Below are 18,102 nucleotides of genomic sequence, written 5' to 3' on the forward strand. Positions count from 1 at the left end.
TCCCGTACGCCACTCTGTTCCTTAATAAGGAAGCTGAGAATTGTGGCTGCCTTCTGTGATATCAGTGGCCCCTGGCTCTTGGCCCTTACTCGGGACTGTAGAACCCAGGTTCAAAGTCTTCTCCCTCCTTGCTCTTATCTGTGGGAGACTTTTTCCTGTAGTGATACTCAGTGGCCCCACTTAGGAGAATGGCAGGGCCAGCTGCTGAGTCTTGGATCTTGTCTTGGAGAAACATTTGTTCCCTAGCACTCTGCAGAGGTTGCTAATATCTTTCCCCCTTATAATGTGTGTGAGCACAACCTTTGAGAGTCAGTTCTTTCCTAAACCTTTCTGTGGGTTCCAAAGACAGCTCTGGTTGTCAGGTTGGTGTGGTCAGTCTCTCTGCCCACTGCTGATCTTATATCAATACAAACGCATGTATTTAAAAGCAAATAAAACACTTAATGTATGGCATTGGGTTCTTAGGCACAGTTTATGGAATAAGCTCTTGTAAATGATACAACTGAGAAATGAAGTATTAAGGAAGGTAGGCTGTATGACCCCTGCTCAGGCCAGACCCCGCTCACTACATCAGAGCTTCCTAGACTTCCTCTAGTGTAGACAACACTTAGTGAAGATTCAGTATTAATTCTTTAAGAGGCCCTTAAGTCAAAGGAAATCACTGTCAGATGTGTTTTTATTAGGCAGGCAAACCCAAACAGTACTTAGGACCTCACAATTTATAGTAAACATTTGGAAAAGTTAGCAAACATGAATTTTTTTTTTATTGATTTTTGTTGTTGTTGTCTTTTAAGACAGGGTTTCTTGTGTAGTCTTGGATGTCCTAGAACTCATTCTGTAGACCAGGCTGGCCTTGAACTCAGATATCCACCTGCCTCTGCCTCCTGAGTGCTGGCATTAAAGGTGTGTGCCACCACTACCCAGAGACAAACTCTATTTTTAACCATTATTCCTGGGATCTGTGAACTTGCCAGAGATAGTATCACCCTTGTCTTGGTCTGCGTCAGTTTTCACAGTAATGCTTTCTCAGTAGCTTCCGCAGCTGAGGCCTGCAGACAGACACAGACCACTAAGAAGGACTAAAAAGCAGCCATCGCGGGTCAGCCCTGCACTGAGCATGGTGCACAGCAATGTTGCTAACACCGCTTCCTTCACACGTCCGGCCTGCGAGCTCACTGCAGTTCCTCTGGGCTCCTCCAGTGAGGGCCTGCACACCAGCTGTGGCACAGAGCCCTACCTGGCCTGCCCCACTGGGGTTATTTGTTTCTGGTCACGGTGCTTAAGAGGATTTGTTCCATATCCTTTGACTTGGCTCCCACTCCAGTAAATCATTGTCATTCGCTGTTTCCCCGTTCAGTATCAGTGACAAGAGTAATTAGAAAAGAGAATATTGTAGATTAAGAGATGACCTTAAAGAAAGCTCACCTGATCTGAGAAAACAGCCAGCTTTCCTCATAGCTACTGGCTGTCAACAAGTACTTCCTTGTTGATAGGACTGAAAATTCCAGAAGCACCGAGCCGCTTCTGCCTGCCATGGTACATCTCCAAAGTGGGTTCTGGCATGTCTTCCTGCTGGTGTGGGCACAGCAGAGACAGATACAGGTGAGAGAGCACCACACACCCTGTTTATCTGGTGGACTTCCCTCCTTTTTGTCCTTCTAGTCCCAGGGACAAAGATATCCCACCTGGCCCACAGACCAGAAAACAACTATTATTGTATATGCTGGGTCTTGAGGCCACTTAAGACTCACTACACAGCTATGGCTGACACAGAAAACAGGAAAGGCAAGTGAGATTGTGCAGAGGCTTCTTTCCTTCTAAGAGGGGCAAATTCATTTGATTAGTGTTGTGCCCACTGACCCTCAAACCATAGAGCAGGCAGAGACGCCCTTATCCCAAGTGAATGGCCCTGACTCAAGCTCAGGTGGCCCCAAGCTGAGCTGCTTAGGGAGCCGTATTGTGGGGGCCATGACATTTAATTGGTGCCCAGGACCCAGCTGCTGCCTAAGGCCTATGCTAACTTTTTTGTTGGCTGGAAGGACGGTAGGGTACCCGGGAGCTCTCAGGAGCAGGGAGCGGGTGACAGGCTAGCCACTACCTTCAGCCACCTACCACCTGCTGAGAAACAGTGGGATGGGGCCCTATACTTAAAGCCACGTGTGCCAGATCTTACTGGTCCAGGCCACCTTTCTCTGCACATTGGCTGCCCCTAGGTGTGCACCCATTCCCGCCATTAGTCTCTCTGATGTGTGAACGAGGTAGAAACATGAGTTGTGTTGCCTTGCTGGGTGTGTGGGAACGGGGTGTTGGTCCACTTGAGTCCAGCTTCAGGTCAAGAAATGAAGCTTGGCCAGGCACACTTTTGAAGACGTGAGTGAGGCTGGATCATAGTTTGCTCCGCGGCACTTCATAACCAGCACATGCATGCCTGCAGCCTCAGTACAGAGCCCAGAAAGTGCAAGCTGGAGGCAGGAGGATCAGAAGATGAAGACCGTCCAGGACTACGAACACATCCTGAGGTATATGAGACCCCGTTTCAACAAAAGGATGGTGGTGGGGTTTCTGGCAGCGGAAGAGGCAGGTGGGTGACCCTACCTGTGAGACTGTCCACGTGAGACATGGAGATGTGCACCAGCGCCACGCCGGCTTCCTGGAGGTCTTTACTTTTGTACTCTTATTAATTCCTTCTAGTCCTGCACGCCAGGTGCCTGGCCAGCTGGCAGATCCGCTGTACGTTGCTGACCTTAGCCTTTCTGGCTCCTGCCTCCTAGGCTGCCCTGCTCTGGAATTCACCCAACCTCCTGTAGCTACCCACTCCTGTATCTTATTTCCACGTCTCCCTGAGTATGCAAGGTCTTCCTTCCTAAGGAGGGTTCTGTCCCTGTAACATGGCAGTGTTGTCCTTGGAGAGCCAACCCCTCCTGCACAGAGCTTCTGATGGAGGGGTAAATGATGGCACCCAGAAAAAGGTTCACATTCTAACACTTGGCAAAGTGTGTACCCACCCAGAAGCACAAGGATCCAAGTCAGATCCACAGCGTTCATGTAACATCAGTATGGCACGGATTTGCTGGCCAGCCGCTCTAGCCAACGTGGTGCTCTTTAGATTCAGTGAGACACCCTGTCTCATAAAATGGGATGGGGAGCAACAGAGGAGGATGTCCTCTATCAGCCTCTGGCCTCCGTATGTGCACATAGACTCACAGTTGGGGGGAGGGCAGAGATGTGATCAGGGTTGTGAGATGGGACAGTATCCTGACTTATCTGAAGGCTGGAGTGACAGCAACCTTCCCCTAGAGTGGGGCGCACATGACCACCAGGTGCTGGACTTCTGGCTAGTTTTCATGTATTGGGGTATTTTGTTCCAGAAGCCCCAGAATAGGAACACAAAGATGCAAGACCCAGCCCTGAGTTATGTTGTCTTGTGATGTAGGCACTTGGGGTTCCTCAGAGCTTGTTCCCCAAGGAAGAATTCCCACCCAGAGCCTGTAGCAGCTTACCAGCTTGGGAGGTAAGGGGTCATCCTAAGCCACAGAGCAGAGCAGCTGTCCTGTCCATGTACAACACATCTGGAAATTAGCCTCTGGCTATAAGGTGACTTTAAGGTGTCCCAGACACAAGTAGATAAGCCAGCATACTTACTGCCCATCCCTGGTGTGAAGACCGGATGGACAAAGGACACTATCAGACATTTTATAACCACGCACAAACATTATCAGACACTGTTTGTACAGCAGCAAGGAGGCTCTATGTCTGTTGAAGTTAGTGCGTGTTGTTGGCCTGCTCCGGGCCCCAGTGGGATGGCCACATAGGCAGCCCCATTGTTCTGTGCTCTTGGGTGAAGGGCACACATGTGCCCTGGGGAGGTCATAACTGCCTGAGCCTTTAAAACTGGCAGGGCAGGGCAGGGCAGGCTGGCATTGCCTGAGCAGCGACCTGGAGAGGTAGCCGCTCTGCAACTGCACGCTGCTTTTTTTTACTTTAAAAGTAAAAGGAGAAATTAGTATCAGAATATTCCAGGTTTTTGGCAGAATTTCTACAGGCATCTCTGTACTAGGCTTGGTCATCAGTGGAGCAAGCTCCCTCGTTCATCAGCCAGTCCTAGAGTGGACTCAGGGACTCACCCCAGCAGCAGAGCAGATCTGTTCTGGCTAGACCAGTCACTTCAGAGTGCACTGTACCCACCCGGGCCAGGCTTCCAGGTGAGTGAACGAGGAAGCCAGGGTCTCTCCTGTGGTACAGGGGTGGGGGTGGGGGCAGGGATGGGGGAGAGGACTGATGGCTCCCAGCTGGAGCCAGCACAGTGTTACAAAAGGGTGACAAGGTCACTGCTTCTTTGTCCTGACCACCTACAATCTCACAGGATGAGGTGCGCAGGGCTGATGGGGGTGTTGTTCACCCTGCTCAGCCTGTTGCAGCTGGCTGTGACTCTAAACATCGCAGCCTTCAACATCCGGTCTTTTGGAAACACTAAAATGTCCAATGCTACCATCTCTGGCTACATTGTGGAAGTAAGTTCAGGGTGGACCATGCCCAAGAGTAGACAGACCCCCAGGGGAGGTGGTAACATTGCTAAGGGCCACAGAAGCCAGTGAACCTCAGGCCTTACCAGTCCCCGGGTTGTCAGCCCAGATCACTGTCTGTGGCCGGCGGATATCTGACAAGAGTTCCAGGACAGGCTCCAAAGCCACAGAGAAACCCTGTCTCGAAAAACCAAAGAGTGTAAGCTACAGCCCTGGGCTGCTGGTGGCAGGACTGTCCACCTAGCCTGCCTTGCTAAGCTGTTGTGACCCTACCCCCAGATCGTGCGGCGCTATGACATCATCCTTATCCAAGAGGTCAGAGACACCCACCTGGTGGCTGTCGGGAAGCTTCTGGATGTGCTCAATCGGTGGGTGACAGTGCGGGGTCCTGGAGTGTGGATAGCACAACCACTTCTCGGGAAACAGCCTCACTCCCCTTGTGCTCCATGGATGGAACCTTGCTATAGGATTCCAGGAGGTTCCCTCTGTGGCCCCAAAGGACCTTTGGTTTCCTTTATCCAGGGACGTGCCTGACACCTATCGCTATGTGGTCAGTGAGCCGCTGGGCCGCAACAGCTACAAGGAACAGTACCTTTTCTTGTACAGGTAAAGACCTATGCTGTCAACTCCCAGGAATACAAGCATGAAATGTAGATAGGACCCCCAAATCTGTACTGCAGAGGCTGAGGGTGGTCTAGAAAGCCCAGGGCACCCCCTTTAACTTGGGGGGCCCTTACAGAGTAGGGTAGCAATGTATATTACAGGACAAGAGCACAGGACCACGGGATAAGGTTAAGGCCGGGTGGGCATCTACTCTGGCGCCTCTTATAGCTTGTAACAGGACAAGAAAGACTTGGGTTAGCCGTGTGTTATGGTGAGTTCCCAGGAAAGGTTTCTAGAAGGCTGCAGAGTGGCTCTCACCCCTGAACTCACCTCCTGTCTCGTCTTTCCTTAGGCCTGACCAGGTGTCTGTTGTAGACAGCTATTACTATGATGATGGCTGTGAGTCTTGTGGAACTGACACTTTCAGCCGAGAGCCAACCATTGTCAAGTTCCATTCCCCGTTCACCAGTGAGTGTTGCTGTGCTCCACTTTCAGCCCTGCCCAGGCCAAGGGAAGTCACAACTGGCAGCTCTCATCCAGACATCTAGAAGCCTATGGCAGGGCAGCCCCATTCCCCGCCACTCCCTCCCACCACTCACTCCCGTGGGAGTGCCCTCAGGTCCCAGTGCTCTTAATTTACATTTAACTACAAGGACATTGCCTACCCTCTGGAGGCTGTCACACAATCTATGCTGCTCCAGAGCTAAGCCAGGCCTTGCTGAGGGCCCCAGCTACAGTCCAGGCTGGTCTCTGGATCCATGTCTATCTACTGTCTCCTCAGCGGTCAGAGAGTTTGCGATTGTGCCCTTGCACGCAGCCCCAGCAGATGCTGTGACTGAAATTGATGCCCTCTATGATGTTTACCTGGATATCCAAAAAAAATGGGACCTAGAGGTGAGCCCATCCTAGGGACAGTGGTTCTACTGGCCCTGACTGTCCCTGGACTAACAGTCATGTTTCCTGGTAGGACGTCATGTTCATGGGCGATTTCAATGCTGGCTGCAGCTACGTAAGCTCCTCCCAATGGTCTTCCATCCGCCTTCGGACAAGCTCTCTCTTCCAGTGGCTGATCCCTGACAGTGCGGACACCACGGTCACAACCACAGAGTGTGCCTACGACAGGTAAGCAAGCAGCCAGCACGTGCTCGTCCAGACTCAGAATCAGTGAATCTGCCAGTTCCTGCCAGTGCAGGGCCTTCTCTTAATACTCCTGGGTGGACCAAGTTTGGACCCCAGGGCCAGGAAACCATTACCTAAGAGTCTATGTGGGACAAGAGGGTGAAGGAACCTTGTCCCCTGATGTCCTACAGGATCGTGGTTGCTGGATCTCAGCTCCAGAGCGCTGTTGTTCCCAACTCAGTTGCTCCCTTTGACTTCCAAGCAGCCTACAAACTTACCCAGAAGCTGGTATGTGTCCCTCCTTCATGTGGTTTGCGTTAGCCCGAGGCCAAACAAGAGCTGGCTTTGGTGATTCCCAACATTGCTACTGTTTCCCACACGAGATGTGGGCGGAGGGGGGTTAGGTCATGCTCTGGCCTCATGCCCTCCCTGCCTCCCCACCTCTGCAGGCTGAAGCCATCAGTGACCATTACCCGGTGGAGGTGACACTCAAGTAAACCTGATGCCATCAGGCAGTGCAGCAGGTGCTTCTGGTGGGGGAGACTGCGCCAGTCCAGCAGACATGAGCAGTACTCCAGCCCTCTCTGTCTTAGAGCAGACAGAAGCCTACCATGTGGACTGCTATACTGTTTAATTGAGGTAAATAAAGCTGAACTTGAGCAATTGGTGGTAGCATCCGTGTATCAAGTCCTCCCTCCCCAGGCAGCTCCATCTGTCACTGAGAAGGCCTGGGTTGCACACTAGACCCAGTCTCTGGGCTGTCAGTGTTTCTCCAGGGCCTTGACCAGAAGGTCGTTCAAGCGGCCTACCATGGGCCGGGGGTCATCGACGAGTCCTGCGGCTATCATGGCGTTCTCATAGATCTGAAATGTAGGGATGGGAGATAAAAATCAGGATGGGGGTTCAAGTCCAGTCTGACCTACATGTGACTTCTGGGAAGAGAGCAGCTTCCTACCCCAGGCAGACAAAGAGAAACGGTCCTCCTCACCTGATCCACCAGCAGCTGGGCCAGCTCCGGCTCACGCTCTCTCAGCTGACTGAGCTTCTTTATTAGTGTGTGCCTGCATCACAGAAACCAAGAGGGAAACCAGCTCAAACTGAACATCTCTAACCAGAGCTGCTGCCCTTATGTTATCATTATTAGAACACTAAAAACTACAATGTATCTGTCTAGCACAAAAAAAATACCAGGATTCTAGAAAACACCCAGATAACAATCACCATAAGAGTGTCAGTATCACCAGACAGAGGTGGTGCAGCCTTTAATCCCAACACTCGGGAGGCAGAGGCAGAGGCGATCAAGGCCAGTCTGGTTTACAGAGTGAGTTCCAGGACAGTTGGGGCTACACAGAGAAACTCTGTCTTCAAAAACAAAAAGAATCAAACAAACTCTCAATTAACCCAAAGTCTAAACTAGAGAGCTTTTTAGAAAGAGGTGATTCTGCAGAAACCCTAAAGCAGCTAAGATTTATAAATTACATTAAAACTAAGATCATACCACCATCAAAAGATATGTTAAGATAATAACTATTAGAAACTAAAGCCAAGCATAGTGGTGTACACCTATAACGCCAGCACTCGGGAGGCAGAAGGGCTCTGTGAATTAGAGGCCAGCCTAGTCTACATAGCAAGTTCCAGTCTGGCAAGGCTCCATGGTGAGACCATCTCAAACAAACTAACTATAAAGGAACACTGAAGAAGAGAAGCAGCAGGAGAGAAGTCTGGGAAGACAGGTTCTATGGCAGGCCAAAAATGTAAGGTGCTCACCCCATCACAGACTGGGAACTCTGGGGACTGCCTGGACCACTGAAGACTGCACAACCTAGAGAAGCATGTGCTCATAGCTACCCTGCTCCCAACAGCTCCAAACTAGAAGTCACACAAATCTGTCCACCTAGTGAATGTCCTCTGTCACACACACCAGGGCCCGCCCCATAAAGTTAAAAATGTCAACTTCCAAAAGTGGTTTTCAGGGTACAAAGATGGGGAAAGACCAGCAATGTTCTGTGTAAACTTCCAGTAAGACCTTTTAACTTCTGCTTAGCTCCAAGGGCTTCTCTCACAAGTACATCCATATCACACGATCTGTGGTGGGAGCTGGAGCCTGGGCATACCTGGGGTTGATCTCCAGAGTAGGCTGTAGCAGTTGAGCGCGTTCCTCCTGGGTCTTGGCCAGCTGTTGCATGCGCAGGAAGTGCCGAGCAGCCCCCATCTCCAGCACCGTCACCATGGCAGGGTGGGTGTCCAGGCGGAAAGTCACCTGCAAGCAAGGCTCAGGATGAGGAAGAACCCAATAGCGAAGGGCCTGGTGGAGTCTCCATCCTGGCTCAGTACCCTCCTGTGGACCCTCGCAGCTACAGCCGGGCTCTGAGGAAGACACTAAGTTCCACAGTACTGCAGGGAGGCTTTACCTTCACGGTGGTGACACGAGACCCCAGTGCGTTCCTCATCCAGGCCATCAGCTCCTCTGTTTCCTTCTCGGACAAGCGCTCAGCAGCTGCATGAGAGAAGAGAGTGAGCCTAGGGATGGCTGACCACGGTCTCGCTCTGTGGGCTCCACTCAGCACACTCCTGAGCCAAGTCTAGCCACACTGCCTTGCCAGGAACTAGGACAGAGGCTCTTGGAAAGGCCTTTCACCAACACAGAGAAACCTGGAAAACACTGGTGCGTCCCTGTCCTTTGCAAATTTTTCAGGGCTTTAAAAAGTCTGAGCCCAACCATGGTGACACACACCTGTAATCCAGTACTCAGAGCAGTGAGGGAGGAGGATCATGGCAAACCTGGGCTACAAAATGAACTCCCATCTTAAAAAAAGGGGGAGGAAGCTGGGTGGTGGTGGTGCATGCCTTTAATCCCAGCCTTAGTGATGTGAGCCCACAAGACCACACAGTAAAAGCTGATGGACCACTAGACAGACTTACGGGACTGTACACTCCATAGAAGGGAGCTAATTTGCAGGGCTTCAGGAATACTTGTCTCTTGGATTGCCACTGTCAATTCTGTAGAAATCTTGTGAAATCATGACGTTTCTCCCTTCCATAATATCCCAGCAGTGTAGAAATCATTCCTTAAACCTGACTTCTCCTGTACTGGCAACTGGATGACTTCCACCACGGGGTACAGGTGTGAAAGCATTCACTCAGCCAAACCCAAACCCTTTGTTCTAACAGTCAAATCTACATAAGCTAGTCCCCCACAATTATTATTATTATTTGTTTTTTCCCCCCCGATACAGGGTTACTCTGTGCAGTTTTGGAGCCTGTCCTGGAACTAGCTCTTGTAGACCAGGCTGGCCTAGAACTCACAGAGATCCGCCTTCCTCTGTCTCCTGAGTGCTGGGATTAAGGGCATGCGCCACCACTGCCTGGCCTCCACAATTATTCTTATTGACAAGAGAGGAGCCCCAAGTAGGAGGCACTGAACAGAGAGAGAGTATGTCTGCTCTCACTGATAAACAGCAGATTCAGGAAGGTGTAATCCACTGGTCTTTTGCTCTAACCTAACAAGCTATTAATATTCTGTATTTACCCTTCATTTCAACTAACATGATCATAGCCCAGGAAATTATCTGTTTATGCCTTTACCCCTAGAGATACAGGAAAAGGCCTTGAGTCACTAAAGCAGCCCCAGAGAAAGAAACTCCTCACCTGGGCGCTTGCAGGCACCCTGCTGGGACTGGACAACTCAGCTAGCAAGACTCTTAATGCAAATCAAGCACTTTTGCCTTCCTCCCAGGCCTGCTGGTTACTATGGTTACCGAGGCTGTGTTCTCAGAGGCAGGGAAGGAAGCAGAGGTGCTCAGAAAGTACAACAGCACTGATGTGTTTACTACGATTATTATTCACAAACTTCTAGATTAACTAGTTACACTTAAGAAATACAGTTAGTGCACAGAAACTTTTTAGAATTTTGTACTGATACTTAAATTAATCCCCCTGATAGATGCTGGGGAGCTTCACAGCCACGCCCTCTCTGAGACATAGGTGCCTCCTTTACTTATTTGGTGATTCTGTGAAGACGTGCTTGTTACCTGGAAGCCAGGTGGGATGGGTAGAGCAGTCACAGAACAGCAAGGGACAGGAAAGGGGAAGATGGAGAGTCTCGGAGAGGGCGCAGGAAGAATAAATGGGACATGATAAAAGATTGGTGTGAGCTAACTTATTTTATTTACCCTCAGATATCTTTAGCCAGTTTTTGCCTGCTATAGTGATCCTTCTGGATCCTAAGAGGTTTAGTGGGATTAACCCCAACATAAACCCCGATAACTTGGGAGGCAGAGGCAGGCGGATCTCTGTGAGTTCAAGGCCAGCCTGGTCTACAGAGCTAGTTCCAGGTCAGGCTCCAAAGCTATACAGAGAAATCCTGTCTCAGGAAAAAAACAAGGGGGTGGTGGGGGTGGTAGCAAAGCAATGCCTGGGCCCTGGATATTTCCCAAGCAGCCTCCTGCACAGGCTGGTGAGCCAGAGCGCGAGTGAAAGGGAAAGCTCTATGTTCACGGGCAGGTCAGGATGGCCCTGTGGGTAAGCGACAGTCTTCTGCCCAACATCCACATGGGACCATACCCCAGAGAGAGATGGAAGTCACCTGGAGATGTGTCCTCAAACTTCTCTTCCTTATAGTGGTCAACGACAATGTCTGTCTCCACAGAGATCAGTTTCTTCTTGTCAAACTCTCGCAGGTGCAGCAGAGTGAGTTCATCAAACTGCTCGTAGCAGAAGAGCACCTGTGGGCAGCCAAGCCTGTCAACCCACAGTACAGAGGGGACACCATGGACACGGGGCTTACCGGAAGCTTCTGAGAGAGGCTCTGGCTGTCTTAGTGACAGATACACACATTATTCATCTACCCAACAACAGCCACATCACAGATGGGCACTGCCTACAGGCCCTCAAACACATTCAGTCATTTTCTCCCACACAGAGTTGGGAGTTCAAGCCCTTTCCTCAGAGCTCAGACCCTCTAAGATACCAATGTTGGCCCAGCAAAGGGCCGGAGCCCACCCACCTCAGTGTGTTTCTGCTTCATGGCCTCATAGTACGGTGAATGCTCAGCCAGGTGCCGGTTAGGGGCACAGAGGTAATAGATGTTACGGGTGCCAGCCTGCATTCGGCTGGCATAGTCTGATAAACTGGTCAGCTGTCCAGCAGGCAGGGCTGAAGACTCGTACCGTAGCAGCTTCGCGATGTCCTCCTGCAAATATGTGGGTAAATCACTGCTTACCCCAGGGCCAAGATCTGAGCATCATCCCCAACTCTTGGTGAAGCCTGAAGACCCCAGACACAATGGTGAACTTGCGGTTTCAGACAGGCCCAGGAATCCCACTGTAGACATAGAGGACCTAGGTGGCTTAGGGCCTCCAGAAGAGCTGGGTGAACTGTTTCAGGGTTGCCAGCCCTATTCATGCAGACACTACTCTGGTGCCTAGTATCTTCTCTCCAGTGACAACTGGACACAGACAAAAATTCCACATTTCCCAGTCTCCTCAGACCCAGGAGTGTTCATGGTACTTGTTCTTGAGTATATAGCAGAGAGAAGGGCCTTTAGGGAACAGGACAACGATATGACCCATGCAGCCCATACGGGCGGTGCAGAAAGGAACAGCAGCAAGGCAGGTCCTGGAGCTACCAGCTTGGAAGCTATCTTATCTAAACCACTGTCACCTCTGACCATCCCAGCACAAAAACCTGGGGAAAGGATATGAAAAACAATTTGGGCAGATCCAAATGAATGTGCTATATGCTGTGCCTTGGACACAAAGGAGACCGAAGCAGACAGAGACAGGTTTTCAGATCTGCCAACGCAAGGTACATCTGGTTCTTACTGTACACAAATACACCTAGTGAAAATGTGTACTAAGCATCAGAAAAAGGCCTTGGCCCAACAAATGCTATTACATGCTGTTAGCTAAAGGTTCTCAGATCAGGAGCTGGAGAAGGCCAGTGGTTACAGGAGCTCGCTGTCTTCAGGAGGGCTGGAATTTAGACCCCAGCACTCACACAATTGGGTGTCTCACACACTTGTAACCCCAGCTCCAAGGTGGGGCTTTCTGGCTTCCAACCAAGCTGAGAAAATCTAAGTTCTGAGTTTAGGGTCATAGAAACATAGAAAGGCAGAGGGCCACCGACACTCTCTGGCCGTCATGGCTGTACTTGCACACACATGTGCACATACAGATGCATACACAAATGAATAAATCTTGAAAACTGAGATGGATGAGAGTGATGGATACACTGGATCATAGACCATAAGTGCTCCCAGGGGCTCATGAGCTGGGTGCCCTAAGCAGCAGTTCACTGTTGAGGCCGAGAGCTGACTGGATCACAAGGGCTCTGGCATGCTGATGAGTTCTAATAGGAAGTGAGGGGGAAGGACTTAGGACCGGGGTCTAGTTGGTAGAATCATTGGGGGGGGGGGGGTTCCTTTAAAGGTGCGTTTGTCCACAGCCCCTTCCTGTCACCACATGCTCCTAATGCCTCATCAAAGCTCCCAAATATCAAAGGTCACTCAGTGAAAATAAACCTTTCCTTCTTCAAGCTGATCGTCTCTTTGCCACAGCGACGGACAAGGAACAAATGGCGAAGGTGAGTGGACTAGTACTGCTCGAACGTGCTGACAGTCTAGGGGGGAGCTCAGAGAAAAGCCACATGCCACACCCAGGAGCTACATGCGGCCTTTAGGGCAGTGACACTGATGGATTCTACAGCATGCAAGTGATACTTCAATAAGAAATGTCCCAAGCCGTTTAGGAACAAATGGACCAAATTAGCTAAATTCCTGGCCCCGGTAGTGGTGGTGTGAAAGACTTTACCAAGAGGACCATAACTACTTGCTAGGTTTTTTGTCAACTTGACAGAAGTTATAGTCATTTGGAAAGGACTTCCAACTGAGAAAAAGCCTCCATAAGAGTGGCCTACAGCCACTAATGATTGATGTGAGAGGGCCCAGACCACTGTGGGGTGCCAACCCTGGGCAAGTGGTCCTGGCAGGTCAAGCCAGGTGTTGATGACACATGCCTTAAATCCAAGCACATGGGAAGCAGAGGCAGGTGGATCTCTGTGAGTTTGAGGTCAGTCTGATCTACAGAGTGAGTTCCAGGACAGCCAGGGCCACACAGAGAAACCCTGTCTTTAAAAAAAGAAAAAAAAAAAAGGAAAGGAAAGAAAAATGTAACTAAGGCAATAATTGTACCCCATTCTCACCCCTGATTTTCTGTAGTCTCATTAAACCCACAACACCCCTCTTCCTTCCAGCTGCTAGGGCCAGGGTGTCAAGAGACAAGAGGCTAGACTTTACAGCTAAGAGCATAATGCCTGTGGCACAAGGGTACTTACTGATCCTGACAGTCACCTTGATTGGACTGAGACACGCATAGGCAAAGTGCACCTCTGGGAGAGTCTGGGAGGGCACGTCCAACCTCTTAACCTAGCGCCAAAGGATTCCAGCAGCTCTGCACAGATCTCAGCTCTCCTTCCTTTAGTTTCCCTTTACTAACAAAAGCCCTAGGAAAATCAATAGCTAGGGCTGTTACACAGAGAAACCCTGTCTTGACCAACCAAAAACAAACAAACAAACAAAGCCCTCACTTGAAAACTTGAAGGAGCCACAATTAACTGAAGGGAATCACTTGTTCTGAGTGTGAATGGCACCATCCCACATATTGGGGGCCCAGGTAAAAATAAGAGGAAAAAAAAGAGATAGTCAGAAAACACAGGAATTCTCTGTCTGGACTCCAGCCACATCCTCCCCTCCACACCCAAGGGAAACAGAGAAATCTGCCCTTGAGTTGCCTTTATCAGGTATCCGGTCAGTCACTTGAGTTTGACTAAACAGTTAAGGACACAGGCTACGTCTATCAGGAGCCCCAGGAGCCCAATGTTTCGACTGCTGGCCCCTGGCAGCAGAGGGCAAGTGCCCACCTGCCTTGTCTGACAAGGACCAGAAGTCCTACCTTGACGTCTTGCTCTGCAGTAGTCACGATGCCCTCCCTCATGAACAAGCCGTAATCTTCAAAGAACTTGGCATATTTTTCAGAATCTTTTTTACTCTGGTCAAGGAAGAACTTGATCAATCTCTGCTGTAGAACATTCCGGAGTTTCCTACAGAACAGAAGTTACTGACTGTGAACAGGGTTTATTACTAGGGCCGTAGGGGCATGAGAAAGGCACAACCCACCAGAGCCCCAGGGAACAGGCACAGCAGCACACCTGGAGCCATGGAAACTACAGAACCTGCACTGTCCCCAAAGGAGAAGCTCATTGTGCCCTGCAGGAAGATGGCAGGACAAACTTCAAGAGGACAACCAGCAGTGGACATCTTGAGGCGTCTACCCTGGGCACCAGCAGATAAGAGGGTGACTTCCACTATAGAATGTCTATTTAACTATGAACAGACTCAGGGTTTGCTGAAGCCACCTATCTCTAACTATGCTAGAGGGAGGAAGAGATGTCTGAGTTAGAACAGAGCTGTGGTGGCGCACGCCTTTTATCCCAGCACTCAGGAGGCAGAGGCAGGAGGATCTGAGTGAGTTCAAAGCCAGCCTGGGCTATAAAATGAATCCCAGGACAGCCAGAACTGTAACACAGAGCTGTAACACCCTGTCTCAAAAAACCAAAACCAAAACCAATCCAACACCTCCATCCCCAAAATAAAAAAAACAAATCTAGGAAAAGGCCAACAGGGATAAGTTACGGCACAAATGCACAGCATGCATGCGTACAGAGGTTACACTTACACTGCAGAGGTCCTCATATTTAGGTAAGCACTGTCTGCATTACACACTGATAACCTGAAATGTACTGTAACTTGGCAAAGTTACAACATGATTCTCTAATGGACATTTTTACTGTATTATCACATAAAGGCCGAAAGCAGTTTTATTAATGGTGTCAGGGTCAAGTGCACAGGAGTGGGCTTTAGTAAAGGACGGTCACTGTCTTAGTTAGGTTCTCTGATGCTGTGATCAAAACAGAGCCATGACCTGCAGTGTCTGGTGTGCCTGGGCCAGCACAAAGGCAGTTCCAAACCAGAATAAGACAGGAATAGATCATTCCCTGACTAAAACGGGTAAATAGTCTATAGTCCAGACAAGTGGCAAATATTTTTAAATACTATTGAATACCATAGAAAGGGTTGCCTAGCATGTAGGAATTTTTCAGTTCAATCCTAACACCAATTTTAAAAGAACATAAGTAAGTGAAATATTGAAAATTTGCTGAAGATTACATCTACATTCTTCTAAATAGGAAAGTGCCCCAAGTTTGAGGAAGTAGCTCAGTGTAGAATCCTTGCCTGGCAATAACCAGTGCAGTAAAAACAAAACAAACCCTAAAACAATACTAATGTGTGCACAAACTCACGCTCACTACTTCACACGACACCCTCCGAGAGACAGCAGGGTCATCAAACGGAGAGAGGCCTGGAGGACATCCCTTTACCCAGTGTCCAACAGAACACCACTAATCAAGGGACAAGTCAAAAATCCTGCCCCATCCACAGGACCAGCCTCTTTCTTTCCTGGGAGTGTCACACATTTCCAAATGCAGGGCCACTCCACAGAATGCATGGCCTGATGCCATAAGATTCCCGGGAAAGCAGTGAACTGAGACTTTCCTCTGGGCTAGACATGACCCTTGCCGCCAGAAACAAAGCAGTGGTCTGCAGTCTCGGCAGTGTAGAAACAGAACCATACGACAAACAGCTCTCCCGGCGTGGTTACTGTCCTTTCCCAGGAGAGAGGGGCTCATAAAACTTTCTCAGGGCAGAAATCAACCCTCTCCTGAGATTTCAGTCATTCTGCTGCCCAGCCACACAGTCTTAGAGATGCTCAAGTGGACTTGGTACAGCTACCTGTGAGTCGCCTGCTTCTATGAGGTAGCCCCAATCTTCCCCATGAAGCAGAACCAACAGTCTTTAATTTCCGCTGCCAGTTCCCTCTCTGTTCTGTTTTTGGAGACACGCAACATCACAAAACCTACATGCTCACAACCTGAGGGGTGAAAACTGCAGCCCCGGTGGGGCTTGAGGAGAGACCATAGCAATGATAGACCAAAGCCAATTGCTGCTACTGAAGTTTTACTGGGTAGAAAGACGTCTCTTTAGGCTGGCGACACCCCGACCAACACCCAGGGGAAAATGGCATCAAGACGATGACTCCATCTCAGAGGGTCCAGAGCAGACATGTTTTTAGCCTACTTCCCGACTCGGGAAGATTCTGAGTCCTTTAACATTCTGGCTAAGGTGGCCACTTCTATACAGGGTGAGCTCAGTCCGACTACCCAGCAGGAAGGAGGCACTGGCTGCATACCACACCTAACACAGCTGCACAGCTGCTCCGTCGGACTGGGGACACTGACGCACAGCCACCCACCTCTCCACACAAGCAGCAGGTCTGACTTCCTAGTTTCAGAAGAGCTTCCCAGACCCAATTCAGCTCTGTGCTTGTTCTATGGTCACCCCTGCCTCATTCAACTCTGAGACACAGTGTCTAGAATCTCTCCAACTGTGGCCATACCTGGGTGGGTTTGGGGCAGGGGACAATAATGGGCCACAGCTGGGACCAGTAACTCTTTAAAAATAGCCCACAGCCCTCTTCATTAGTGGAGAGCAAGGCAGCAGTGCATTCCTCACTCCTTAGGAGCTCCTGAATATCAGGAGCTTGGGCCTACACCTGTACCACCAGCAATGGGAAAGCACCATCATGGGGCCCACAGCTGCCCTGCACAGTTGGCATGCATACTGCACTCTGGGGTTAGCAGCATCAAAGTGAGCAGAGAAAAGGATCAAATTCTTTCTTTATTTCATTGTACATTTCATATTTAATGGGAAAAGTCACTTGTGTTCCACCCTAAGAGCCTGGATAAATAATATATACGTACTATGCAGTTGTTGCAAGTGCTTTGCAAAACATTCCTTGGAGTGCCTGTAACCAAAGGGAACAAAGCTGAGACGCCGGTTAATACAGCCCAGCCTGGCCCTGGTAACCAAAGGGGACAAAGCTGAGATGCTGGTTAATACAGCCCAGCCTGGCCCTGGTAACCAAAGGGAACAAAGCTGAGACGCCGGTTAATACAGCCCAGCCTGGCCCTGGTAACCAAAGGGGACAAAGCTGAGATGCTGGTTAATACAGCCCAGCCTGGCCCTGGTAACCAAAGTGGACAAAGCTGAGATGCTGGTTAATACAGCCCAGCCTGGCCCTGGTAACCAAAGGGAACAAAGCTGAGACGCCGGTTAATACAGCCCAGCCTGGCCCTGGTAACCAAAGGGGACAAAGCTGAGACGCCGGTTAATACAGCCCAGCCTGGCCCTGGTAACCAAAGTGGACAAAGCTGAGATGCCAGTTAATAAAGCCCAGCCTGGCCCTGGCTTAGCTCCACTACTTCTAGGCTCAACCTCAGCAGTTACCCAGCCAATCCTAAATTCTTCCTGACCAGGATGATTTGTTCAACAGTAGACCTCAGAGGTCAGGACACTCAAGAAGGTCATGGGGGGAGCCTGCTCTCAGGCCTCTCTCTGCCCTCCTCCGCTCTTGGCTCCTGGAAGCTACACCCAGGGCAGAGGGCAGAACCAAGTAAAGGACAGTCCTCACGAGAATGCCATACCAGTTGCCGGCTAGGCTTACCGGATGAGCGCGCTCTCCTGCAGGAGCTCTCGGCTGAGGTTCAGGGGAATGTCCTCACTGTCCACCACACCTGAGGAGACAGGGAACATTAGAACCCCTGTACAAATGGGACCTCAACCATTACCTGAGGTCTCACATTCTGAACTGGCCTCCCCTTATGTGTGCCATGGGTGGTAAGAGGGGGAGGAACGGTAGGGGAGCATCGCTCCTCAGTCCTGCCCATGGGTGGTGGGCAGGAC

General features: G+C 50.2%; 2 protein-coding genes across 2 annotated transcripts in view; one reads left to right on the forward strand and one right to left on the reverse strand.

Moving 5' to 3' along the window:
* Nucleotides 1–4,364: 4,364 nt before the first annotated feature.
* On the forward strand, nucleotides 4,365–6,908 carry Dnase1 (deoxyribonuclease 1). Its single transcript, XM_075941793.1, has 8 exons — nucleotides 4,365–4,511; nucleotides 4,803–4,891; nucleotides 5,046–5,129; nucleotides 5,479–5,594; nucleotides 5,908–6,020; nucleotides 6,094–6,248; nucleotides 6,437–6,533; nucleotides 6,695–6,908. The coding sequence occupies exons 1-8, from the start codon at nucleotides 4,365–4,367 to the stop codon at nucleotides 6,740–6,742; spliced, it is 849 nt and encodes a 282-aa protein (XP_075797908.1). The 3' UTR covers nucleotides 6,743–6,908.
* Nucleotides 6,860–18,102, reverse strand: part of Trap1 (TNF receptor associated protein 1) — a 33,663-nt gene continuing 22,420 nt past the window's right edge. The window contains exons 11-18 of the mRNA XM_075941792.1: nucleotides 17,864–17,933; nucleotides 14,195–14,342; nucleotides 11,251–11,436; nucleotides 10,831–10,969; nucleotides 8,657–8,742; nucleotides 8,360–8,505; nucleotides 7,234–7,306; nucleotides 6,860–7,108 (exon numbers count right to left, since the gene is read on the reverse strand). Coding sequence (XP_075797907.1) covers nucleotides 7,007–7,108; nucleotides 7,234–7,306; nucleotides 8,360–8,505; nucleotides 8,657–8,742; nucleotides 10,831–10,969; nucleotides 11,251–11,436; nucleotides 14,195–14,342; nucleotides 17,864–17,933 — 950 coding nt within the window. The 3' untranslated portion in view covers nucleotides 6,860–7,006. The remainder of the gene's footprint in view (nucleotides 7,109–7,233; nucleotides 7,307–8,359; nucleotides 8,506–8,656; nucleotides 8,743–10,830; nucleotides 10,970–11,250; nucleotides 11,437–14,194; nucleotides 14,343–17,863; nucleotides 17,934–18,102) is intronic.

This window comes from Microtus pennsylvanicus, chromosome 11 (assembly GCF_037038515.1).
Source record: "Microtus pennsylvanicus isolate mMicPen1 chromosome 11, mMicPen1.hap1, whole genome shotgun sequence".
In the NCBI taxonomy this organism is placed as follows: Eukaryota; Metazoa; Chordata; class Mammalia; order Rodentia; family Cricetidae; genus Microtus; species Microtus pennsylvanicus.

What these genes read in the sequence shown, in the direction of transcription:
- Dnase1 (XM_075941793.1), top strand. Translation starts at nt 4,365, where the DNA reads ATGAGGTGCGCAGGGCTGATGGGGGTGTTGTTCACCCTGCTCAGCCTG. An exon ending in TCTCTGGCTACATTGTGGAA is followed by an intron (nt 4,512 to 4,802) that starts GTAAGTTCAGGG and finishes CCCTACCCCCAG; the next exon opens with ATCGTGCGGCGCTATGACAT. An exon ending in CAGTACCTTTTCTTGTACAG is followed by an intron (nt 5,130 to 5,478) that starts GTAAAGACCTAT and finishes GTCTTTCCTTAG; the next exon opens with GCCTGACCAGGTGTCTGTTG.